This window comes from Dasypus novemcinctus, chromosome 11 (genome assembly GCF_030445035.2).
Source record: "Dasypus novemcinctus isolate mDasNov1 chromosome 11, mDasNov1.1.hap2, whole genome shotgun sequence".
Classification (NCBI taxonomy): Eukaryota; Metazoa; Chordata; class Mammalia; order Cingulata; family Dasypodidae; genus Dasypus; species Dasypus novemcinctus.
In genome coordinates, this window is record NC_080683.1 from 25,784,942 (window position 1) to 25,812,715 (window position 27,774).

Genomic DNA, 27,774 nt, shown 5'->3' on the forward strand with positions numbered 1-27,774 from the left:
CACATTCTCTCTTTTTTATTTAATTTTTAATTCCAAGAAAGAGACGGGTTAGGAGATTGGAATGTTGATTTCACTTGTGATCATAATCAACAGGAATAAATTGTACCATAGTCTGCACAATAGGAGTATTGTCATTTAATTAGCAGATAGAATTTTAAAGTTAATTAGCCCCACCATAGCCAAGATCGAGGTTTTGGTTAACCTTTTGTTGTAAAATGTCATATTTCTCCTGCATGGCCATCCCTGCCACTTTATTTCAAACCAAAAATCTTCTTTATTTCTTCAAACTGTTTCTCGTCTAGGGGAAACTTCCTCTGGCTGCCGGGCTGCAGGAACTTCTTGACGGTGGGGACGCTGCTGACTCGGCTCTTCAGGGCCTGCAGGGCACAGCAGCACAGGCTCAGCACGGGGCCCAGGACCAGCCCCGCAGCGCCGCAGCCCCGCAGCCCCGCGGCCCCGCCCCCGAGACCCAGGACGCATCCACAGGGGCCCCTCCCTCGGCGCCCACACGGAGGCGGGCAAACACAGGCCCCGTGAGAACCAAGGTAGAGGAAGGACATCGGGCTCCGCGGCACTTTCCCTATAGGCGCCTTTGTCTGAGACTTTCTGCGGAGCACAGGCTTCCCTTTCTTCCTCCTTACAGATACGTGCTGTGCGTTCATGGCTTTTGTTCAGTGCAAGGAGGGAGGATGTCTGTCTGCAAGGCAGACATCAACACAGATCAAATGTCTGAACACGGGAAATGGAGATGTAGGAGAGACCCAGCAAAGCAGGGAAGGGAGTGGCTCAAGCAATTAGGTGCTTCCCTCCCACACAGGAGGCCCCAGGTTCAGTTCCTGGTGCCTCCTGAAATAGAAAGACGAGCACACAACCAATAGACACAGCGAGGGTGAGGGGAGAAATAAAGAAAATAAACCTTAAAATAAAAAGTCTGGAGGGAAGAGGAGAGAGCTGTGCAGAGACACAACGACTGAAAGGAGTAGCAGGAGCTGAGTGAAGGAAATCAGATGGACAGAGACCAGCTCAGGCAGACTAAGGGCTGGGAAGAGGAGGACGGACCTGTTATAAAGGGAATGCCAGGGAATCGAGAACAGAGAGCACAGTGGACTACAGGGCTGGGGGAGGAGATGCCCAGCCCCAGGCCCTTATTGCAAAAGCCAAAATGTCCTTGAGGTACCATCCACCACAAATTTCTTTGGCATAACAAGGTCTTTCCACGCCTCAGAACCGGGCCCTAGGAACATATTTTGGTGCCATATGGGGGCTATAGATCTGAAGAAGGCTCAGAACATCACAGTGTGAGAGACCAAATATTAGATTCCAAGAAAGCAAGTCTTGGGGCTGTGAAACAGATCACCTTCAGCAGTGGGAAGCTGGCAATAAGGCTGGCGTCCAGCTCTTCCACGTAGTAGAGAAGCTCAACCAGCTGAATGTCAGCCCTGCTCAGCTTGTTGCCAACCAGGTAGTCTTGTCCGTGGCTCTTCAACACCTGGTGATTTGAGGGGATCAATCATGAACACATGCAAGGATCCTCTCCCGAATCCACCCAGAGCTCCCAGCTCTGCTGCCTCACTGAGAGTGGTTGCTACATTTGGATGTCCCTTCCCCTGGGCTTCAGCCTTAACGCCCATCCCTTCATCTTCATTCTCCACCTTTTCCCTTCACAGAGACCCTGGCTTTCCACTAAGGCACCCATTTTCCTTACACCTCTCTCCTGAGCAGACAATTCAGACCTTTTCCACAAGCCCTGATTCAATGAGAGAGAGAAGTGGGTCTCTTGTTCTTCCTTCACTGCCCAGTTGAAGCCCACACTGCCATCTGCTGTCCTCACACCCACATCATCGTGGCTGTCACTGCTCCCCCTCACCTCCTTAATTGCATCTTCTACCTAGAAGGGTTTAGCACCTACTACACCATGTTTCTGTTTTCCCAGAAATTTCAAGCCCTGGCTCTCCGCTTCTCTCTCCCTCTCCTCTCTGGCCCTTGGACAGAGTCTCTATCTTCGTGACATCAGTCTTCACCCCTGAGCAGACTACTTCAGAGTCTGCCTTTCCCCTCTTGTCTGTGCTCCTCATTTCCTGATCTATTCCTCTAGGATCAGAAATAAGCCTGTGTCAACCTGAATTCGTCATCTTCCTTTCAGCATTAGCTATGACTGCTAACTTAGCTGTGCCTGTCTATAGTATTTGATTTCATTGCACTCTGCATGCTGAAGTGTTCAGGGGGAACACATCAAATAAGTCTGAAATGCATTCACAAATAACATGTTTGATAGATGAACAAAGGAACACAGAGAGGGAGTATATATGATAAAGCAAATATGACAAATGTTATTTTTGAAATCTAATCATTTTATAGAAAGAAAACAAAAAAGTTACATGGTAATATTCATTTTTCATTTATGTTTCATTCATGGAGCTCTCTGAATTTCAAACGATAGGTGTACATAATCTGTAATGGCTATATAGCTTATCAGCATGTGAGTGTACCATAAATTGTCAGCAACACAAGAGCCAGAGGGTGTGTTTCCTTACTTACTGCTAAATCCATACCTCCTTCAATAGGGCCTGATACATTAACAATGAATTTTTTTCAAGGGATTTATTGAAAAGAAGTGATTGATGTGATTTTTTTTTTTAAGGAGTTTCCAGAGATTGATCTCTCAAGACCTCATACCTGGGAAGCAGGCGCTCAACCACTTGAGCTACATCCACTCCCCAGTAATGAGTTAACATTTGTTGAATGAATGAAAACATGACCTAATGTTTTTCAGGCATTAGTCCTTTTATTTATATTTAGGCCAGCATATCCCTAATAATCATTTTTAGGTTCATGATTTTTATTTACTAAGATTTCAGGTAGTTTTGATCATAAAATGTTCTCCTGTTACCTTCAAAGAATAAAAAGACTAAGATATGCCTTACATACATAATGATGGAGTTTTACTTCCTTGGTTTTGCATGGCATGCTCAAAAGTCCAAGAGCCATATAATCAAATCCTATAGATTTCTTCTCAACATCTCTTGCATCTATCTCTTTCTCTTCATCCACTGCCACAAACCCAATTTATTAAATTCCCATCAATTACTTGACCCTAAACAGTAGTGCCCGATGGGAAGTTTGCTTATGGCCTCCCTAAACATGGTGTGAGAATATATTCTGATGTATTGTTTTCATCATTTTCCCACTTAGATCAAAGGCATTGGTATTAGGTGGGATCTAGTCCAATCTTTAGAATGGCCTCCAGAGCTCTCCACAACCCAAGCTCCATGCATGAATGTGAATTCCAGATTAGATCCTAGTCAACTGAAATTTTGCTGGTAAAGTAGAACTGGCAATATTCTTCCTCACAGTCTACTTTTTTAAACCTCAAACAATTTTAACATTTTGCCACATTTGCTGTATTTGTCTTTCTATCCAGCTATGTATCTGTTTATCAATCCATTGTCTGAACACTTGAGTATAGGTTGTATACGTCACAATCCTTGAACATTTAATAAAACTTTGTACATTTCCTAAGAACAAGGATGTTCACTTATGTAACCAACTTAAGTGCAGTTCTCAAGTTCAAATATTGACGTTGATATAAATCTTACATCTATATTCCAATTTAACATTGCTATACACCTTCAAGCCTACATTCCAATTTTTTCATATGTCCCAGTAATATTCCTTTGAGCCTTTTCTCCTCCATTGCTTGTTGCCATTCAGGACCAAGTACTGAAATTGTCATTCTCTCCTTAGTTGCTCTTTCTCTTTTTCCAGTAGTAGGGACACACATACAACATAAACTATCCCATCTCCCCAAACAAAAACCCTTCACCCATATCTGTTAGCGCCCCAATTTCCCTTTCCCTTTGTCCTAGGCAACCTCTACACTAACTTCTGTCTCTATGAGCCTGCAGTTTCCCTTATATTTTGTTTGTAGTTACCGTTGGACTTAAACTTAACATTTTCAGAGTATAACAATCTCATATGCTTTGATAACAAATTCCCTTCAATAGTATACACAAACTCTTTCCTATACCTCTCCATGCCCCCACCTTCATGTAGTTCTTGTCACAAATGACAAGTTTATCATTATGAGTCTAGAACTACTGATTTATTATTACTTTTTATGCATTTGCTTTTTAGATCCTGTAGGAGGTAAAAAGTGGAGTTACAATCCAAAAATACGATAGTGCTGGCATTAAATTTACCCACCTTGGTACTCTCACCAGAGATCTTTATTTCTTCATGCAGCTTCTATCTATTGTCTCCTGTTCTTTCAACCTACAAAACTCTCCTTAACATCTCTTATAGGCCAGTCTAGACGTGATGAGCTCCCTCGGCTTTTTAAAATCTGGGAGGAATGTTTTCATCTTTCTCTCATTTTTGAAAAACAGCTTTGCTGGATACAGAATTCTTGGGTGACAATTTTTTGCTCTCAGCACTTTAAATATGTCATGCCACTCCCTTCTTGTCTCCACAGTTTCCTATGAGAAATTTGGACTTAATTTTTTTCACAGTCCACTTTTACTTTTTCAAATCAATTTTATTGGAATGTATTCATAAACCATACACTACTATCTAAAATGTATAATCAGTGGCATTTGGTATAATCACAGAGGTGTACATTCATCACTTCAGTCAATATGAGCATTTTCATACTCAAAAAAAACCACAAAAAACAAAAATAAACCAAAAATACAACCCCTTAGTAATCACCTTTCAATCCCTTAGGTATTCTCCTGCAATACCTAACAGCTAATCTATTTTCATCACTATAATTTCTTTGTATATACATTTATATAGATAGTCAAAATACATAGTATTCTGTCTTGTTTCTTTCACTTAGCATACTTCCTTTTTTTTTTTAACCAGTGAGGGACGGTTATTAATATATATCTGTACACTACTTTCCATAGTTTGCTTTGGTTGTCTTTTTCCCCAAATATCACTCTGATAGTAGCATCTTGTAATATTAAGAAAAGAGAAACAGATTCCCATGCCACTGACAACAACGGGAACGGACAAAAAGAAGAACACGCAGCAAATGGACACAGAGAACAGACAACTGGGCGGGGTGGGGAAGGGGAGAGAAATAAATAAAATAAAATACATAAATTTTTTAAAAAAAGGTACACTTGTTCTGTTTCAGAAAGAAACATTCTTATATATGCACTATTAGCTATATTCTATTTTCAAAGGGTTTGCTATGCTTTACAGTCCCATATTTCCTTTTTTAGCTTTCTTTCTAGTGATATACACAACTTTAGACTTTCCCTTTCAACCACTCATACCCATATATTGCCGCTGCTAATTAGAAACACTGTGATATGCATTCACCATTTCTATTCATTTCCAAACAACTTAAAAAAAAATGTTTTTTTTACCATTTCTGCACAGATTAAACCTCAGCTATCCAACTCTAATCTCATTCTATTTTCTGGTGACTTATATTCTAGCTATTAATGCAATTATATTCAGTTCTTTTCTTTTGTTTTGTTTTTTCGATTTATTTATTTATTTATTTTCTCCCCTTCCCCTCCTCCCACCCTGATTTTTTTGCTGTCTCTGTTGTCTTCTCTTCTCATTTTATCTCCTCTAGGATTCACCACAATTCGATCCTGGAGACCTCTGATAGGGAGAGAGGTTCCCAGTCAATTGTGCCACCTCATTCCTGGTTTCTACTGCGCTTCACCTTGACTGTCCCCTTGTCTCTCTTTTGATGTGTCATTATCTTGCTGCATGACTCACTTGCTCAGGGCACTGATTCGCCACACAGGCACTCGCGCAAGCACATGTGCCGGCACTGGCTTACTACACGGGCACTTACGCAGGCACTGATTTGCTGCATGGGCACACTTTCTCTTCTTCTTTTTCACCAGGAGGTCCCAGGGATCAAACTCAGGTCCTCCTATATGATAGGCAGAAGCTCTATCACTTGAGCCACCTCTGCTTCCCTATATTTACTTCTTAATAACAAAATCATACAATACTTGTCCTTATGTGTCTGGCTTGATTCACTCAACATAATGTCCTCTAGATTCAACCATGTTATCATATGCTTCACATATTCATTTCTTCTTACAGCTGCATAATAATCCATTGGGTGTATAAACCCCAATTTGTTTATCCATTCATCAGTTGATGGACACCTGTGTTGTTTCCATCTTTGGGCAATTGTGAATAACTCTGCTGTGAACATCAGTGTGCAGATGTCTATTCATGTCACTGTTCTCAGTTCTTCTGGGTAGACCTAGTACTGGTATTGCCTGGTCACAGGACAGATTTATATCTAATTTCCTTAGAAACTGCCAAACAGACTTTCACAGTGGCTGTACCATTCTACATTCCCACCAACAGTGAAAATGCATTCCTATCTCTCCACATTCTCTCCAACACTTGTAGTGTTCTGTTTTTTCAAATAGTGGCCATTCCAATAGGTGTGAAATGATATCATATTGTAGCTTTGCTTTGCATATCCCTAATTCTAGTGATGTTGAACATTTTTCATGTGTTTTTCACCATTTGCATTTCTTCCTTTTTGTGTGTGTGCGAAGATTTATTTACTTATTTTCCTGTCCGTCTATTGTTTTTGCTCACTGTCTGCTTTCTGTGTCCATTTGCTGTGTGTTCGTCTGTGTCTGCTTGTCTTCTCCTTAGGTAGCTCTGGGAACCAGATCCTGGGACCTTCCAGAGTGGGAGAAAGGCATTCATTCTCTTGCACACCTCAGCTGCCTGGTCTGCTGCATCTCTTATTGTCTCTCCTCTGTGTCTCTTTTTGTTGTGCCATCTTGCTGCGCCAGCTCTCTGTGCAGTCAGCACTCCATGCAGGCCAGTACTCCTGCATTTGGCAGCACTCCTGTGTGGTGTAGCATGCCGTGTGGGCCAGCACTCCTGCATGGGGCAGCACTACACATGGGCCAGCACTACACATGGGCCAGCTGTGCACTTGGGCCAGCTTGCCATGCAAGCCAACTTGCCTTCAACAGGAGGCCCCAAATATTGAACCCTGGACCTCCAATGTGGTCAATGGGAGACCAATCACTTGAGCCACATCCACTTTCTTAAGAAAAATGTCTATTCAAATCTTTTGCCCATATTTTAATCACGTCGTGTGCTTTTTATTCTTGATTTGTAGGGTCTCTTTTTATATTATGGATATTAAAACCCTTGTCAGATGTGTAATTTTGAAATATTTTCTCCTATTAGTAGGCTGCCTTTATACTCTCTTCACAAAGTCCTTTGAGGTGCAGAAGTGTTTAATTTTAAGGAAGTACCATTTATCTATTTTTTTCTTTTGTTGTATGTGTTTTGGGTATAAGGTTTAAGAGACTCCCACCTACTACAAGATCTTGAAGGTGTTTCCCTGCATTATCTTCTAAAAGTTTTATGGTTCAACTTTTTATGTTTAGGTCCTTGATCCATTTTGAAATATTTCTTGTATATGGAGTGAGATGGGGTCCTCTTTCATTCTTTGATTATGGATATCCAGTTCTTCCAGCACCATTCGTTGAAGAGACTGTTTTGTCCCAGTAACATGGACTTGATAGACTTATCAAAAATCAGTTAATCACAGAGCTGAGAGTCTATTTCTGAAATCTCAAATCAATTCCATTGATTGATGTGTCTATCTTTGTGCCAATACCATGCTGTTTTTGGCCACTGTATTATTGTAATATGCTTCAAAGTCAGGAAGTGTGAGTCCTTCAACTTCGCTCTTCTTTTTTTTTTCATTTGAAGAATTATTTTATTTATTTCCCCCCCTTCCCCTCCTCCTGCCCTGCTGTTTTTGCAGTCTGTGTTGTCTTCTCTACTCATTTTCTCTCCTCTAGGATTCACTAGGATTCGATCCTGGAGACCTCTGATTGGGAGAGAGGTTCCCTGTGAATTACACCGTCTTAGTTCCTGGTTTCTGTGGCAATTCACCTTGGCTCTCCCCTTGTCTCTCTCTCTCTCTTTTTTTTTTAAAGATTTATTTATTTATTTCTCTCCCCTTCCCTAAGCCCCACCCCGGTTGTCTGTTCTCTTTGCCTATTTGCTGCATCTTCTTCTTTGTCCACTTCTGTTGTTGTCAGAGGCACGGGAATCAGTGTTTCTTTTTTTGCATCATCTTGATTGAACCCAGGTCCTCCCATATGGTAAGTGGAAGTGCTATCAGTTGAACCACATCTGCTTCCCTCACTCTTCTTTTTTAGAATGTTTTTTGGCTGATTGGGCCCATGTCCCTTCCAAATAAATTTGGTAACTGACTTTTCTATTTCTGTGAAGTAGGCTGTTGGAATTTTGATTGGGATTGTGTTGAATCTATAAATCAGCTTGTGTAGAATTGACATCTTCATGATATTTAGTCTTCCAATCCATGAAAACAGGATGTCCTTCCATTTGTTTGGTTCTTCTTTGACCCACTGATTTTAGGACTTTGTTGTTTAGCCTCTATATATTTGCAAACTCCCCTCTCCTGCCTATATTTGACTTCCAGCTTCCTTCCATTATTATCAGAGAAGGTACTTTGTATAATTTCAATCTTTTTATATTTATTGAGACCTGCCTTGTGACCTAACCTGGGGTCTATCCTGGAGAATGATCCAAGAATATTTGAGAAGAATGTATAACCTGGTGATTTGGGGTGCAATGTTCTGTATATGTCTGGTAGGTCTAGCTTATTTATCATATCTCCTATATCATATTTGTTACTGTCTATCTTTTTACCTTTTTAGTTGCTCTTTCTGATAGTCTTCATTCTACACTTTCCTCCAAGCTGCTCTCCTGTCTGTTCATTTCATGTTGCAGAATTTTCTTTTGTGATTCCTACAGAGCTGGACTCTTGTTTATGACCTCTCTTAATTTCTGTTTATCTATGAATATTTTAAACTCATCTTCATATTTGAAGGACAATTTTGCTGGATAAAGAATTCTTGGCTGACAGTTTCTCTCTGTCAGTATCTTAATCATATCATACCAGTGTCTTCTTGTCCCCATGGTTTCTAATGAGAAATCTGTACTTAGTCTTCCTGGATGTCACTTGAATGTAATGTTTTGCTTCTCCCTGGTTGCTTTCAGAATTTTCTCTTTATATTTGCATTTGACACTCTGAAGAGTATGTGTCTTAGAGTAGGTCTATTTGAATTTATTCTGATTAGAGTCTCCTATGCTTCCTGGACATGTTTATTTATGTCTTTCAGAGAGTTGGGAAATGTTTGGTCATTATTTTCTCAAATACACTTTCTGATCCCTTTCCCTTCTCTTCCCCTTCTGGAATTCCATTGACACATATTTTGTTGTTCTCCATACTATCATTCAACTCTCAGATCCTGTGCTCCGTTTTTCCCATTCTTTTCTCTCTTTTCAATTTCAGCCAAACTGTCTTCTACATCACTGATTCTTTCTTCTATGATTTCAAATCTGCAGTTGTATGCCTCTAATGCAGGGGTTCTTACCTTTTTTGTTGCATGGATCCCTTTGACAGTTAGGTGGAAACCACAGAACTCTTCTCAGAATGTTGTGGCAGATAGTTTTATAACACTCAACATTGGCATGTCTTTAAATTAAATTTTAGATTATTCAAAATTATGTTTTACAACCCTGATAACCTAAAATGGTTCAACATCAGTTGGTCATTTTCAGAAACATTTAGAAATTTGACTTTTGCCTTTGCATCATGAAACCATCTCCACCATCTTTACCAACTTCTTGCAGGCAGTTATCCACTGCACTCAGAACACACTACATCAAAATAAAAATCATACTAAGTCCACACTATACTGTGTATTATTTAATAAATATATAACATCCAGACCAACACAACCCCATAAGAATAATATTCTTTTGAATTTTCAGTTCAAGTCCACAGATTCCATGAAATGCTTCCACAGACCCCAAGGGGTCCAAGTGGGGGGGGATGGGTTCCAGCTTCTATGGCTGCTTCTTTACTCACAGATCTTCCCTGCCAAGTATCCTTTTCTTCATCCCTCTCTCTTCTGGTTGGCATATAGTCATCCCTTGGTGTCCTATGCACTAGAACAGTTTTACAGACAGTTTCTGCTTGTCCCCTAGCTATTTTACTGTAAAAGGGATGAAATCCTGCTCATAATCTTATTGAGGCTCCCATGTGCATGACACATTGCTTTTCCTTTGCAATTTTCAGAATTCTCTACTTGTTTTTGGTATTCAACGGTACGAATGTAACATGCCATGGTATGAGTCTGTTTGGTTTTATCCTGTTTGGAGTTTGTTGAGCATCTTGGATGTGTATTGTTTTCAGTTTCCTGGCTGCCAAATCAAATATCATGCAAAGGGGTTGACTTAAACAGTGGGAATTTATTGGCTCACGGTTTTAAGCTTAGTAGAAGTCCAAAATTGAGGCTTCATCAAGGCAAAGCTTTCTATCAGAAGATTGGTGGCACTCTGGGACTGGATGCTGATCAACCTTGGTCATTGGCTTTTCTATTGCATGGTACTTTGCACCCTATCCTGGCTTCTCTGGGTTATGTTGATTTCTGGCTTCTTATGGTTTGTTTTCTGTCTTTCACTCTGCTTATAAAGGACTCCAGTAATCCAGATTAAAGGCAACCTGATTCCTTTGTGCCATACCGTACATAAAGTAACATCTTGACATGAATTTATTAACAATGGTTCTATACCAACAGGAATGGGTAGTTTTCTGGGCTACATAGCTCTAAACCACCATCTGTATATTCACATCTTTCATTACATTTGGGAAGCTCTCAGCCATTATTTCCGTGAATATTCTCTCTACCTATTTCTCTCTTTCCTCTCCTTGGACTTCCACAGTGCATACATTGATATACTTGTTAGTGTCCCACAGGTTCCTCAGAATCTGTTTACTTTTCCTCATTCTTTCTGCTCACACTGAATGAATTTAATTGTCTTATTCTCAGGCTCTCTGACTCTTTCTTCTGCCAGCTTCAAACTGCTGTTGAACCCCCCTAGGGAATTTTTTATTTCTGTTACTCTGGTATTCAGTTTTGTCTGGTTCCTTTCATAATTTCCCCTCTCTCTATTGATATTCTCTGAGTTCATGTATTTTTTCCTGATTTCCTTTAGTTCTTTATCCATGTTTTCCTTTAGCTCTTTAAGTATATTTAGGCAACGTTTTAAGTTTTAATCTGGTATGGTCCAGGTCTGTTCCTCCTTGTTGATGGTTGCTAGTGCTTTGATCATCTCCTTTACCAAGGCCATCACTTCCTGTTTCCTTGTAACTTTTGTAATCTTTTGTCAAAACCTGGAAATATTGATATTTTAATGTGCCACCTGTGGAATTTAGACTGTGAGATGCATGTTCCGTAAGCATGTGTCCAGTTCTTGTTATGAGAAAGCATTCCTTGAATGCCAGGGACTAAGAAGAAGAAAATAGAAAGAAAAGAAGAAAGCCCCTTTCCCAGTCTTTGCAGATTGACTTTGGTGAGTACACTCCTTCAGGGCTTAAACATACTAGGAGTTTAGAGAATATCTCCACATCAAAGTAAAGCAGCTTCCCTGATCTTTTCTGTGCATGTTTCTTGTCCTGGGCATGTACATGTGGCCCTAGGAATTGCCATTTACAGAGTCCCAAATATCCCTCTCCCCTAGAAAACAGTTTCCTCATTGTTCCAGACATTGCACTCTATGCTCCACAGCAAGTAATCCATGTACCAGAGAGTAAGACTTGACTGCTCTACCATAGCATTCTGTATGGCAGTTCCATGAGCTGCCTTCTATGAGCAAGGCAAGGTCTGGGATGGTGAGTCCCTTGAGTCACCAGCAGACAGATTGGGCCAAACATGCACCAACCTGGAACAAGGATCTGTAGTGGTAACTCAGGCCAACTCTGCATGGAGCCCAAGAAGGGCTGGGGAGGAGCCAGCAGAGCACCCTGAGACCCTACCACTTTGAAGTAGCCTTTTCCTTGATTCAGGGCTCACCCTGTTATTGCAATCCCTTAACTGTTTTCTAGAGCTTTGAGAAAGGTGTGTTTGCCAGTTCTTATGGGTGGTTCAAAGCTTCTATGAAGGGAAGGAGTTCTGAAGTTCCTTACTCTGCTGTCTTGATTGGGGCAGGTGCCTAGAATTTAATTTTATAAAATAACTTCAGTATCAGGGTGCTCCATCAATATTAAAGAAGCCTCATTGGAAGTGAAGGTTAATGCCCCAGGAATGCCTAGGCACTGTTTTACTGTTGCCTTTGAACTCACAGTGCCCCTAAACACTGAACAGCTTCCAGTTACCTTTTCAAAGGCAGGAAAATAACGGTTTGTTGTTCTCTCTTTGATCAAGGCAATCTTTTCATCTTTTTGCTCAGGTGGACATATAGGCAAAAGAAGGATCATTTCACCCAAATCTGCCACACCTTCTACATACATATCAATCCTGAAAGAGAAAAATGAACAAAACTGTTAGATGCCACCTGCCATGGATTTTGTAGTTTGGAAAGGGGTTCATTATCATTGGGGGCTTATTGTGTGCAATCAGTATGCTAGGATTTTTACCTGCATTTTCAAATTTAATTCTTAGAACAACCCATTATTAGTTATATGTAACTAAAATTATTTTATTTTATTTTTTTACTTTGCCAGTGTCAAGTTCTATTTACTTTTTTATTTTTATTTTTATAATTTTAATTTAATTTAATTTTTAATTATCTTTTTAAAAGTTAATAGACAGCACAAAATGTTATATTAAAAAATGTAAGAGGCTCCCATATACCCCATTCCCCACCCCCCACCCCATCTTTTTTTAATTGCTTTTTTTGAAGATACATAGATCACAAAAAATGTTACATTAAAAAATATGAGATTCCCACATACCCATCGCCCCCACACCACACCCTTTCCACATCAACAACCTCTTTCATCATTGAGGCACTTTCATTGCATTTGGTGAATACATTTTGGAGCACTGTGCAACACATGGATAAAATTATTGTTTTACACATGACCAAACCTGGGTACAGAGAACATGTGGATCTGTTTAAGGCCATGGCCAAAATAGAAAGTTGTGCAGTTAGTCCACATAATCACCAATTCTATACCTAGATGTGCCATCTCTGTTTTGGTTTGCTTGTTCACAGCTTTAATATGATTCATGTGGCTAAATAGCTATACCCAAGGTAATCGTAAGAGAGACGTGCTTGCCCAGCCATCTCAGTCATGTCCATTTCTTTCTCTCATCCCATTACACCACTCACTCATAAGTCCACTGTTAGCACTTCTTCCAATTATTTCCCATAGAACATGGTTCCACAATCCTCACCATGAACTTCTACCCGCTTCTGGCCATGGTTGCATTTATCATTACCCCAATTAAAATATCCTCTTAATTAAGAGCAATTCTTTTTTTAATGGAAATAAGTCCTTATTAAGTAACTTTTAATATCAGAAAAATAAGACTATCTTTACAGCAATTATATAATCAGTGCTTTGGCCACCTTAAGTTAAAGGCCCTTTATCATAAAATATATGGATTTTAAACATTACTCAAATTTAATTTATTATCCCTATGACTTCCCTACATTTACATACAAAAAGACTGTAGTAAAATTTGCAGATACTAAGCTATATTGATAATTCATCTTTTTTTATTAGTTCATGGTTTTTAGAAATAGTATGTGCACCTAATATATATCAATTCCTTGGCTTATTAGCTGCAGTGTAAGTGTGATAAAATGCAAAATATATGCTTGGGAAACTCAAACAATTTTTAGTATGTGCAGTATGACATGTAGGCAAGCCATCCACTGTCTGAATGCTAATTGCTCAATAAATAGTAACTGTTATCATCCTCATGATACCTGCCTCAAAAATTTGCTCTGAGGATAAGTTTTATTAAAAATCATAAAACAACTGGCCTGTGCTCAATTAATGTTAGTGTTTTATACCCACCTTTCACCCTAGTGTTCAATAATGTCTATGGATTTGTCCATTCCGGACATTTCAAACAAATGGAATCATTTAATATGTGCCTTTTGTGCCTGACTTCTTTTATTTAGCATAATCTTTTCAAGGATCATATTTATTATAGCATTATACAAACTTCATTCCTTTAAGTGGCCAAAAAAGTTTCCACTGTATAAATATACCACGCTATTTTCACCTGTTCATTAGGACATAGACATGTGGGTTGTTTACTTTTTTACTATGGCTGGGTCCAGCTCCTAAAGGCCAGAGAGCCTGGTACCATGATACCACCATCCTCCTCTCTTCATGCTCTATCAGTGTTTGGAAACCTCAGGCACTGTGCTCTCTCCATGGACTGCATCGTCATATATAATCACACTGCCTGAATTTACTCCAACTTACCATTCCTATTCCCCAAAGGGCTTTTCTGTATTGGACCACAGTCCTTAGCCAAAGGCTCAGCCCACCTGCCATGGTCTCACCTACTCTTGGTGCTTTTGTCCCTAGTGCCTTTCTTGGCTATAGTCCCAAGTGACTTGCTAACTCAAGAAAGGACCTAAATTGTTCCTGAGTTATTTTTTGATGTAAGAAAAGAAAATATACTGTACAGGGCTCTCTCTTTTATGTCCTTGCCATAGAGGTTATATTTGGAGGCAATGTAGTTGAGGATGGCTCTGGTCTGTGCCAGCTTCATCCCATCAATTTCAACCATTGGGACTTGCTGGAACATCAAACTCCCATCTTTGGAAAGAAAGAAAAGAGGAAAACAGAGTGAAAAGTTTTATAGATCACACTCAGTATGAAGAAAATGCTCGTTGAAATGACTGAAAAGAAAACGAAAAATTATAACCTGCTAACTGATCACCCTGTAACAGCATTGTGTTCTCTTCCCTGTAATCTTTTTTATTCATATCAATCAACTTTTCATTTTAACTCTTTTCCCCCCATTTACCTTATTATTTCCATCCCAGATCATGATAGTTCCTCGGTACTTACAGTTCTGATTTGCCTTCATGGTTATTATAGGAAGTAGTTGGGAGAGGCTACAACAGCTTTGCCAAGAAACTGTTATTTTATATAGGAAGGTCCCACAGCAAGTCTCATGGTGTTTGCACCATGGAAGTCCAGTCCTGAGAGTGAATCCTGTGCTCCTGGCACCACACCATGAGGTGGTATGTGCAGAACAGGCCTGTTTTCCTGACCTCACTCCTGCCAGCCTAGCTCACTTATCTCCCTCCTCACCCTCTCACCAGCCTCCCAACTAACTCAACTGTGGCCTCCTGGTTTCACTTAAAGGAGTCTGCAGTATTGCTTGGCTATTACCTTATCATATTCAGTAAGAGAAAAGAACTCAAGGTAATTGCCTCCATTGTTTCTATTTTTTTCACCCTAATGGAATGCCTTTGTGTGTCTTCTGTAGAGACGCACAGGAAGGGACCCAGAATTATTTGCAGCCCATTCCTGGTACGAAAAGCATGAAAAAGTAACAAGACTAAATTGACAAGATACTGGGGAATAGTTCCTTGGGATAACTCCCAGAATTCTAGCCCTTCCCAGTCCTGAGAGAGTTGCCAAACCTGCTCAGGCCTTCCCCTTCGTTTTAACCACTTTTCCCCACTACCACCATACGGAAAACCACCACATGCACATTGCCTGATGCTAAAACCTCCACCCGGGAAGAAGCTGCTCAAGCACTTGAGCACCAGCTTCCCACATCGGAGATTCCAGATTGGGTCCCCGGTGCCTCCTAAAAAAAAAAAAAAAAAAACAAATCACAAGCAGCAAATGAATGAAAACACCAACTCAGTGGAGCCGATGTGGCTCAGTGGTTGAGTGCAAGGTCCACATACAAGGTCCTGGGTTCAATCTCTGGCCCCTGTACCTAAAAAAAGAATAAAAACCTCCACCCATGACTTCTACTAGATACCTTTCTAAGGAGCCTTAGAAAATTGGTCTTACCACTTCTTAACTTTGCCAGGTCTTCTGCAGTTTCTAAGAATTTTTCCTCAAACTGGAAAGCAGAAACAGAAAAGATGGCTTGTTAGTTCCATCCACAGCATGATAGAATTTCACAATTGAAATGTCCCTCTTGGTACCTAATATGAAGATATTAGGATCTGAGCTTGGTAAGGTATACAGAGGAGTCTGATCAGGGACATGATTCAGAATCATTAGGTAAGACCCGGCAAGAAAAAAGTCAGAAGTCACAGCAGCTGCTCATTCTTGCAGGTTCAGTTTGCCTGAGCCCTGTCCCCACCAATTAAGTCGTGGTTTGAGAGGGGTTTATTACTGAAGGAGAGAGGGGCAAGTCTTTGTTATTATGGAGTTTTTAGATCTCAGGAAACGTCCTCCCTAAAAATCTGATCAGGATGGGACATCTTGTTCCCTAGAACGTGTGTGCCATGGACAAATGACCATCAAAGATTCTGCCACCAAGCAGCCTCCTCTGCGAATTACATCACCCCCTTCCACATTGCCAAGAGCCAATGGTCAGTTTGCTGCCCAGCCTTAAATCTTGCAACTCCAAATTTCCTTTTCTGAAAAATACGGGACACACTGGAGCACAATTCCCATTCTAGGGAGAGGAAGGAGAGTTTCTGTTGTAGTTTTTCTTGTTTTGTTTTTCAAAAAAATTTGGCATCTGATTTGACTTCCTGGATTTGAAGCCCAGCTCTTTGACTCTCTTTTTTTTTCTTGACTTCGTGACTTTGGCTATGTTACTGAACCTCACTGGGTCACAGTATCCTCATCTATGACTGGATGTAATTATGGCAACTGTGTACTAATTTGTGAGGATTAAATGCCTAATGTGTGATAAGCATTAGGACAGTACCAGGTGCAAATTATGTTCAAAACCTGTAATTAGAGTTCTGAGCGATGGATACTGCTTCATCATGCACTGCATCATTCATTTTTCCAACATTGCTGAAAATTTATGTTATCCTTGGTCCTTTTCCAGTAGGCTAATACTTGGTGTAAGTTGCACATTCTCCTGAGAGAAGTTCTTTTGGTTGAAATGGCAGCTAAGAAAGGTTGTCTCAGGCTGACCAGAGCTCTAAGTGATTACAGTTTTTAATTCAAATATACAAATCAGTGTTTACTTAATTTTGTGGTGTAATAAGCAGAATCTATCAATGTAAATGTCCAAGGAGAAAGTTATTAAGAAAATGGATTTGCTATTAATGTATTTGACTCCTATCTTTGCTCTGCCTCATAATAGCTGTGCGACATGGGCAAAATCCAGTATAAAAAAATAAATCTTAAAAAAAATATATTGCTGAAGGAATTATGAAATATTTAATAGGCAGTTTGTCAGTCATTTGCGGTTTATATTTAATTTTAATTTCATTTCTTTTCCTTTTATCTTCTTATTATGGAAATCTCTAGCATATATAAAAATAAACAGAAGAGTATAATTTTCCCTCACTCAGCTTTAATAATTATCAACTGGAGCCAATCTCATTTTTCTATATCCCTACTCACACTCTCCCAATTCCTGTTATTGAAGTAAATCTCAGATATGTCAATTCACCCTTAAATACTTCAATATGTATCTCCAAGAATAAAACATATTTTTTAAATAACCACAGTATATTATCACAACTTAAGCATTAATAATAATTCTTAAGTATCTTTATTTAATTACTACTCAAATTTCTAATTGTTGTAGTGTCATAAATTATTTGTTACAGTTTGTTCACTTAAATACTAATACGAAAAAATAAATAAATAAATACTAATACAAATAAGGCCTATACACTGTGATTAGTTGATATTTCTTAAATTTCTTTCAATTGATTATACTTTTTTATGGGCAGAAATTTTTACTGGTCAATTCTGTCTATCTCTTTCTTAATAACTGATTTTGTATTTTGTTTAGTTTAGTTTTGTTTTTAAAGGCAAATGTTTTGATAGGTCATTTGGGATGGAAGTCTTCTAGCTGGTAGGAGAAAGGTTAGACCCACCTCAAGATGACCTCACTCAGAACCTACCTCGACTCCAGCTGCAGCCAACAGCCAACGAATGGACTCCATTCTCCCTCGTGCATTGATGTAGTGAAGTACGGGCTTCCCAGTCATGATAGCAGGTCTCCTAGGTTTCCTGAACCCTGAAAAATTGAATGAGTGAATGAATGAATAAGACCACAGAAGCAAAAATGTACATTATGTTGTGCATTTGAGCAGGACCATACATACAGAAGAGCAGGTATCTGGCTTCTCCATGGCACGGCTGGAAGAGTCCCAGGAAGTTCTTTGTGGGCCCAACTCTCACCCATTAGTGGCCACTATTGTGAAATTGCACCAAAGCAGGCTCTTGTTGCCATTTGTCCTCATTTTGAGGACATAAAGTGAGCAAGCCTGGATCCCACACAGGTGAAGGCCCTGGGAGCCTTGTAGTGGCCCTAAATCTGGAGAACATCACTGACGAGGAAGAGGCTGAGGGGACAGGTCAGTGTCTGCAGACCTTGGCAGGTGTCCTCTGGAGGACAATATAGCCCCTTGTTCAGATGGATTCCAGTCTTCTTGGGAGAGTAGCACACATATGGGAAACATACAACACCTCACACAGTGACGAGGTGAGTTTCCATAGTGGTCTTAAGCGAGTTGTATCAAAGACGTGAGTTCAAAAGCACAGGACTCATTAAACAGCAATTATTAATTTCCCACAATTTAGGGATGGGCAGTTTTAGTTTCCTTAGGCACCAGGCACCAGGCTCACAATATTTTTTGCAAGACTTTGTGGCTGCTGAATTTTTAGCCCAAATATATTTCTCTCTACACCACAGTCATATTTCCAAAAAGGTAAAAGAATATTGAATTATTATATGTCAAAACGTTTTAAACGTTCCAGGAGAGGTTTTTGGTTTTATTTTTCAAATTACAATCAGTATTGCAATTTCAGTATTGCAATCTTGAGAAAAAGAATCCTTTAGGAACATATTTAAACGGCTCTTCTGTCTTGTAATTGGGGATTTTGTCTATGAGAAATATTGAGATTGATTTAGCAGAATGAAAAGGACAGAAAAACTGGTACTAGTTCAGTAAAAGTGTTTAGTCGTTATGGACTAGAGTTCACAGAGCTAGGGGATACGAATCTTACACTAAGCTCGGTTAGTTATTAAATGAATCATTTTACAAAAGAAAAGTAAATTTTGTCTTATGTAGTATTTTATGAAAATGCTCTTCCTCATAAGCACCTTTTCTCAGATTCATAGAGTTTTCCAAGATTCACCAAATTGGAACACAGTTATCATAAACCGTACCCCAAAGACAGAGACAGAGAACTAGAGAGTAATAATTTGCCAGAAGTTGTACACTTGTGTTCTTGATTCACAGTTAATAAGTGCCTAGCTAGTGTGTCTACTGGATATAATATTTATAAAGAACTTGGCACTTCCAGATCCTGTTTAACCCTCAAAACAACCCTGTTAGGCTGCTAAAATGATCCCATATTAAAGATGAAACTGAAGTTCAAGGAATAATACAACTTGCCACGGTCACACATATTGTGTTTTGAGGTTAGATTAAACTCAGTCTTCTGATTTCAAGTCCAGAGCTTTTTTTTTTGCTTCACTATGTAATGCCTGTGCTTCTATGATTCTCTGGAAATTTGTTTGTTTTCTCCTGTTCAGAGACCATAAACTGACAAAAGGTTAAGGGGGCAGGAAGAGAGGGAAGCATCTGATCAAGAGCTCCTTTATGATTGCAACTTTTTAGTGGCTTAATTGGAAGAGAAAATTAATATAATAATAAAATAGAGTGCCTTGCTTTATTTACATCCTAAAAACTTGTTAGTATGTTGACAACTATTATATTTATATTTTAACTCACCAGAAGGTGGGCTTGCCTTGAAAGGAATTATTGCTTTGATAAATTCTTTGGTCAGTTAAAAGTGCAATGTCTTGTTGATGATCCTAATTTTTGTCCCTTCTTTATCTGACCCTCTAATCTAAAAGCTTAAACCACTTTGCCCATCTCTAAGTGAACTGAAAATATTAATAATTGATCATTCTAGTCCCTTGCTTTTAATACTTCAGAAGCTCTTTCTTGCCTCATAATTCTACACTGTCATACAGACTCATCTTTCTATTCACTACCATAACAATGTCCTAAAGAACAAAATCCAAATGATAAAATATGTATAAATGTGTTTTTTATAGGAGCATTTTGTGATGGGAAATGATGTGGATGTCGGGCAAAAGTCCTGGGTTGGATCCTAATTCCTTCCCTTCTGAGGTCCATAAACTTGGTTCCTCAGTCTCTGAGCCCCAGTTTCCTCTTCTGAAAATGGAGAGAGTTATAGTTACCGTTGAGGTCTGTTGACAAAGTTAAATGAGATAATGTACATAATAGTCATGATAGGGACTCAATAAATGCCAGCTGCCTCCTGCCCTCAGGTCCTGGAAAGTGAAGTCTGAACACACCGGGGAATAGAAGTGTCCTTTTTTTAGTGTGTTAAAGGCTATCAATGCAAAAATATCAGAAGTGGTTTGGCTTTTACAATGGGAACTTTTTAGGGTAAAATCTTACAGTTCTGAGCCTGTGAAAATCTCCAGATCAAGGCATTATCAGAGATGCTGTCTCACCAAAAGTCAGCTGCTGGCAGATCCTGGAGTCCTGCCATGTGGCAAGGCAAAATGGCGCCTGACTCTGCTTCCTCCTCCAGGCTCCCTTTGTCCCCGAGCTCAGGCGTGGGCAATCAGGCACATGGTTGACCTATCCCCAGGCCTCATCTCTTTAGCCTCAGGCTGCCCTACTGATTCCAGCCTCTAGTCTCTCTCTCAGTCTCTTGGGGTTACTCTGTCTTTCTGCAACAGTAGTTGATCCTGAGGTTCTCTCTCATATGGCAGAGTAAAAATGGCAGCACTCTCTCTCTCTCTGTCTGTGTTCTAGTAAAAGGATTAGGACCCATCCTAGGTCCTGCAATCCAATCAAGGGCCTTAACTGAAGTGATCTAATCAAAAGTGATCTAATGAAAAGGTCCCACATAAAATAGGTTTACATGCACAGGAATGGGTTAGCTTAAGAACATCATTATCTGGGGTCCACAAAAGACTCAAACCAGGACAGTTCTCTTGCAGCCAGCCCTATTGACCTAGTTTGGAATAAGATTTATAATGTGTGTGGTATATATGTGAATGTACATATAGTATATGCATATGTACACATATTTTATATACATATACTTTTTTCAGGTAAGTTAAATAACGGCCCTTTTTATTTAGCTCTTGTGCAAAGGCTAATGATAGTCATTAATTAATTAAACAGAATTCACAGGAAATCCTCAGTGAAGATTCACGGTGGCCTGGTACATTAAACGCAGCCTGAAGCAGCCCTGAGACCCTGCTGCAGACCTCTGGCTTTTCCCCTCTCAGTACACCTGGCAAGCCTTTCTCCTCAGGCAGGCCCTGGCTGCCCCTTGCTTCCCATTCTGTGGACTCTGGAACATTCCCCTTTGCATGGATTCCAGTCATTCTTTTGCATGGATTCCAGTCATGCCTTTGGGAGACCCACTGCTTTTCTCTCCATCTCTTCAAGCATAGTGCAAGGTCTAATTGGTGCTAATTATCAATCCTTTTTTTTTAAAGATTTATTTATTTATTTATTTCTCTCCCTCCCCACCTCCCGCCCCAGTTGTCTGTTCTCTGAGTCCATTTGCTACGTGTTCTTCTTTTGTCCGCTTCTGTTGTTGTCAGTGGCATGGGAATCTGTGTCTCTTTTTGTTGCATCATCTTGCTGCATCAGCTCTCCATGTGTGCATTGCCGTTTTTGGGCATGCTGCACTTTCTTTCACGCTGGGTGGCTCTCCTTACAGGGTGCACTCCTTGCACATGGGGCTCCCCTACGCGGGGGCACCCCTGTGTGGCAGGGCACTCCTTGCGCGCATCAGCACTGCACATAGGCCAGCTCCACACAGGTCAAGGAGGCCCGGGGTTTGAACCATGGACCTCCCATGTGGTAGACGGACGCCCTATCCACTGGGCCAAGTCCGCTTCCCTAATTGTCAATACTTGATCAAACCATCACCTCTTTCCTACATCCTGCTTCTTGTCCTGGAAACATGGACATTTCATTGACCCTTCTTTGACACTGTGTTTTGGTTTACATGTAAATGCATGCCCTTCTTTTAAAAAGTTTCATTCTACCTGGACATTATATACCCTGCCATAACCAACTGAATGGACTGGGGGGAGTATAACCTACAATGTAAACCATAATCCATGTGGTGCAGCAGTGCTCCAAAATGTATTCACCAAATGCAATGAATGTGCCACAATGATGAAAGGTTGTGGATGTGGGGGGCAGAAGGGTGGGGGGAGGGTAAATGGAAGCCTCATATTTTTTAATGTAACATTTTTTGTGATCTATGATCTTTTTTAAAAAAAAACATAAAATAATCAAAGAAGGAGAAAAAAAGAAAGAAGATAATGACTACAACCAAGTGAGAGTTTGGCTTAGAGAGGCAATCCACATTTGAGTAACAAAGTGGTTCTGTAGAGGTGACTCTTAGACATTAATTATAGTTAGGTTTAGCTTCATTATTACAGAAATAAGTTTCATGACTGCAAGCCTCTAGACCAAGGCTGACCTGACTAATGTGTTTCCTTTCCACAGGTTTACCTTGCAGAGTTCTACTGTTTGATTGGATTGGGGGCTCCTATTACTTGAAATAGTAGGAGTTTTCCAGATGACATTTAATATCTCTTCATTTTTTTCCAGTCCTTTAGGGACTTTGCAAATATGTTTCTATCTTATGCCTGAGACACTTTGAAATGCATCAGGGTATGACAACACTTCTGTACAGAATATCACAATTTCATTTTCTATTCTAAGTTATATGTTAGCTATGCTGTTTAAATAACCTAACTAGACAGGCTGCTTCAAAACAACAACAACAACACAAAAAAAAAACAACACCAAGTTTCATTCTGTCTTCCTCAGCTGATATTAATGTACATCAAGCAACGACGGGGCTTGTAAATATCCAGCTTTGACCCTGATTTGGTCCCTGTCCTTGAAGGGGCTTAAATTTAGTCAGAAAAACAGGTTTGTAGACAACTAACACAGCAGACCTAACATCACTTTAATTGGGTTGGAGGAATTCCAGTCCATGAGCCAGGATTCCTTAAGCAAGCAACTCAGAGCAAGGTGAGAAAGTTGCCAGGCTTAGAAAACTGTGGACCCTGCCCCTTCTGCCCAGGTCCAATCCTCTCCCGGCTTTTTCTACCCCCACCCCCAGGTATTTGCCTTTCTACCCTTAGATAAGGCCCTTTCCTTGTGTTTGTGAAAAAAAAAATCTGTTTGTCACCTAGCTCTTTCAATATCTTCTCCCATGGATAATATATTTGTTTCCTGTGAATTCTGGTTCTGCCTGTGGGGCTTTTCCCAGGGTTTCTCTGAGATTCACAGGCTTTCCTGTTTAAGACCTCTGTGTTATTTTTTCTATGTTGGCAATTATTCCAGGCACTACTAAGTCTCACTATGCTACTTGGTGACTTCATATGCTGTATATAAACTTTGTATGCCGTAAAAAGCTCCCAGGAAGCAGAGAAGTGTCATATTCCTTTAGCAGAGTACATTGCTCGGCTCCCCTCTGCTTGATGTTTGGTTCACACTTCATATAATATGGCACCACGGATATCTCAAGAGTCACACTTGTTTAGCATTTCCCTCATGGGGGTTGCCATTTTAGAATACATTACCATAGGGTAATTGAATAAACGCTGGGATCATGATAATAAAGAAACCAATCCTGATTATAAGCCCAATCTTCTGCTGTCTGCACGGAATCATCAAAGCATTGGGACCACTATCCATAACAAACAGAATGACTATACAAGTAAATGGTAATGTGCTTTGGCAGGGTAGCCCAGAAGAATATTTAACTTGGCAAATAGAAAGAATTTGCAAATACTCTGTTGGATTGAAATCATGACCATTCAAGAGAAGGGGATTACTGTTCTTCAGTTAGCCTAAGAAGTAAACCCAGATCTACCTTCTTTACTATCCCCAAATCCCTTACATTTAGATTCACCTGCAACTTTGTGATTTTTCTCTAAAGAAATCCTGCCAATCTTTTGGTCCCAACAACTTGGGGGGAGGGAGGGGCAGAGAGGAGGAGGAGGAGGAGCAGAAGGAGGAGAAACAGAGGAAGAGGAGAGAAGGGAAAGGAGTTAGGGGGAGGGGGAGGAAGAGGAGTTATTAACAAAAGAAAAAGAAGAGGAATGCTCCCTGGTGACCAATCACAAATGAACCCATCAGCAATAACCTAAAGCCTGTAAAATCAACTGTGGAGGTACAAGTTCTGATTCCTATAGGCAGGCATTGATGACTGGCTTCCCAGTAGGAGAAAGTGGCTGGGGAGGCACATAGCTACCCAGACACATTTCCTTTTCATGGTTCAGGTAGGTCGCCTAAATGTGTGATCATGCAACTAAATCCAGTATAAATGTGTGTCGATTCCTTTATGCGTCTCACTAATATACCCATGCCATTTCTACTGAGAAAACAAGAGAAATGTGTAGGTTCCTTCACATCCCCTGGCCCTAGTTATGGTAGTATTTTCAAACTTCCCAAAATGATACTACTCTTACTTTTCTCATATCACCAAATTCTCTGCCCCAGTTTTCAAAATCCTTGATTATTTTTTTTCTCTTTAAAGACATGTCCTTCAGGAACTGAATAGACAATGCTTGAATTGTCTCCAAAGCACACACAAACAAGACACAATTAGAATATAAAGTACATACATAAAGTAACTTAGTCTTGTGCTAAGGATCTATCTTAAAAATATGTCCCTAGTGAAACAGACATGAGAACATTCATGCAGATCTATAAAGTCAGTACTAACCAAATTCAAGTGCAGGCTGCCGCTCAGGTTGCCACTCAGCTCAGCTCCTCAATGCCAAACTCCCGGGTGTTTTTCCACTGCTCTAATACTGTCCTGTTCTTTCCCTCCCAGTGGGGTGGGTCCAGAAGTACATGGCCCCTCCTGCAGCTTTCAGGGCTCTTTGGAGTTGCACACCAAATTAGAAAAGACCTTGGCACACCAGGAATGCTCCATTTCTTGTTGTCCTTAAACACATAAACAAGGGATTTCGGGTGTATCTGGCTGTCCCAGCAGGTCGCTGAGAGTCAACAGCCTTCTGTAAACCCTGCTTGTGGGCGATTTCAAGAAATTAGCTGCAAGGTTTATGGTTGATGAAAAATCCTTGTGGAGAAGTACGAAATGTGTCATAGATACAATAGAGAGAAAAGGGAAGGGAGACAGCAATCTAAGTTGGTTTTTAAAAAAAGGACTAAATTATGAGTATTGTTGCAACGCAAATTCTGTAGGCCCAAGGAATTTGGTAGAGTTGTTTTCTCTCTGAGTGGCAAGACCTTAGCTGCATTACCAGGTATCAGTTTGCAAATTCTTTTCTTCTTAATTGCACTTCAGCCTTTCTCTCTAGCCCCCCCCCCCCCCACACATGCTCTTTTCTTGGAACACGCGCTCCTCCCCTCCTTCCAAGTGTCCTTTACTTCCTATATTACTACTTTGAGAGTCTGTTTAATATCTGCTTTCATCCTGCTGTCTGTGAGCGCCTTGAGGTCAGGGCTGCGGAATACCCACGGCCAACCACAGCACAGTCCTGGCACATGGAAGAGGCTTAAAAAATGTATTATCATTTTCTAATGGAAATTTTCTAACATATGTAAAAGAGGAAAGAATAGTATAATGAGACCTGATATGTACCCTTCACCTTACTTTAACAATCATCACTAGCATATATATTAATCAAATGTTCCAGTTGGATTGATTCTATTACTCTTTTTTTATAAAATTGCGGTAACATGTATATATAAAATTTGTCATGCTTGATTCTTTAAATTTTATTATTATTTAAATGTATTAATAATTATTTAAAATAAATAAATGTACATGGCCGTGGTCAGTACATTCATGATGTTGTGCTACCCTTGCCACCATCCATTGCCAAAACATTTTCGTCACCCCAGAGAGAAACTTTATACTCATTAAGCAATAATTCCCTTTCTCCTTCCCCCACTTCCTGCCTGTGGTAACCTCTAATCTCCATTCTTGTTCCATGAGCTCGTATATTCTAGATATTCCGTATAAGTAGAGCCATAACAATATTTTTCCTTTTGTGTCTGGCTTACTGTAGTTATCATAATGTTTTTAAAGTTCATGGAAGTTGCAGCACGTATGGGATCTTCATTCCTTTCCATGGCTGAATAATATCAACAATTTTTTGAGGTAAATAACATGATTTAGTATGCATCTTAAAAAAACTTTTTTGAAATTATTTTAGATTATGTAAAAATTGCAAAGCTGGTATAGAGTTCCCATATACCCTTCGCCCAGTTTCCTCTAATGCTAACTTCTTGCTTGGATAACCATAGTACAATGATCAAAATCAGGAAGTTATTATTAAGACGATATTATTAACTAAACTACAGACCTTCTTAAAATTTCACCAGCTTTTTCACTAATAGCCTGTGTCTGGTTCAAGATCCAGTACAACATCCTGCATTGCATTGAGTCACTGTGTCTCCTCAGTCACGCGTAGGCTGTGTCAGGTCCTTGGTCTGTTATTCTTTCACAACCTTGACACTTCTGGAAAGTTGTTTCATAGACTATTTCTCATTTTGGTTTTGTCTGAGGTTTTCTTATGATTCAAAAAATAAGGTTCTGCTTTTTCCCCCCCCCAAGAATACCACAGAAGTGATGCTGTACCCATCTCAACGCATTGTATCCAGGGGTACATGATACCGCTAAGTCTTTTTAATGGTGATGTTTACCTGGATCGTTTGATTGAGGTGTGTCCGCCAGGATTAGCAACTTTAAAGTTTCTACTTATTGCTCTGGAATTAATAAGTATCTTGTGGGGAGATAACTTGTGACTGTGCAAATATCCTGTATTTAAATAAACTTTCACCCACTAATTTTAGCATCATTTACAAATCTTCCCTGCAGCAATTATTACTAGAGTGTTTGGTAATGGTGATTTTCTATTTCCCTCATTCCTTCTACATTTGCTAATTGGAATTCTTTGGTAAAGCAGAGCTCTTCTTTCTCTATTCATTCATTCATTCATTCATTCATTTGGTTGTTTACTTATAGCAGGATGCACTTGCAAATATTTTATTCTATGGGACAGATTCTAATATTGTCATTATATATTTTGTTGCTCAAATTGTTCCAGCTTTGACCTTTGGGAGATCCTTCGAGTTGGCTCCCGTGTCCTTTATAACTAGCCCTCTCTTTTAGTGAACATTTGCCAGTATTTTCTTTTCTTTTTTTTTTTTTTTTTAAGATTTATTTCTCTCCCCTTCCCCCATCCCCCAGTTGTCTGCTCTCTGTATCCATTCGCTGCATGTTCTTCTTTTGTCCACTTCTGTGGTTGTCAGCAGCACAGGAATCTGTCTCTTTTTGTTGCGTCATCTTGCTGTGTCAGCTCTCCGTGTGTGCGGCGCCATTCTTGGGCAGGCTGAACTTTCTTTTGCACTGGGCGGCTCTCCTTATGGGATGCATTCCTTGTGCATGGGGCTCCCCTACACGGGGGACACCCCTGCGTGGCAGGGCACTCCTTGCGCACATCAGCCCTGCACATGGGCCAGCTCCACACGGGTCAAGGAGGCCTGGGGTTTGAACCGCAGGCCTCCCATGTGGTAGACGGACTCCTGTCCACTGGGCCAAGTCCACTTGCCCCAATATTTTCTATGCCAAAGATGGTCCTGGTTTATCTTGCATTTCCTCTGTCCTGGCCCTGAAATCAGCCATTGCGCCAACAGTTCTTGCTTCCTTTTATTGGGGAAGGGCATTTGAAAATTAGAATCTGGGCATTGAGTATATTAATTTTTATCTGTTTCTTCTGAGCCTTCCCAACAGGA

At 40.1% G+C, this 27,774-nt stretch overlaps 1 protein-coding gene across 1 annotated transcript; it reads right to left on the minus strand.

Moving 5' to 3' along the window:
* On the minus strand, positions 1-24,886 carry LOC101443282 (glutathione S-transferase A1-like). Its single transcript, XM_058306885.1, has 7 exons — positions 24,731-24,886; positions 17,872-17,987; positions 15,839-15,890; positions 14,488-14,620; positions 12,212-12,353; positions 1,358-1,489; positions 1-377 (listed from the first exon to the last, which is right to left on the minus strand). The coding sequence occupies exons 2-7, from the start codon at positions 17,956-17,958 to the stop codon at positions 252-254; spliced, it is 672 nt and encodes a 223-aa protein (XP_058162868.1). The 5' UTR covers positions 17,959-17,987; positions 24,731-24,886; the 3' UTR covers positions 1-251.
* Positions 24,887-27,774: the final 2,888 nt, after the last annotated feature.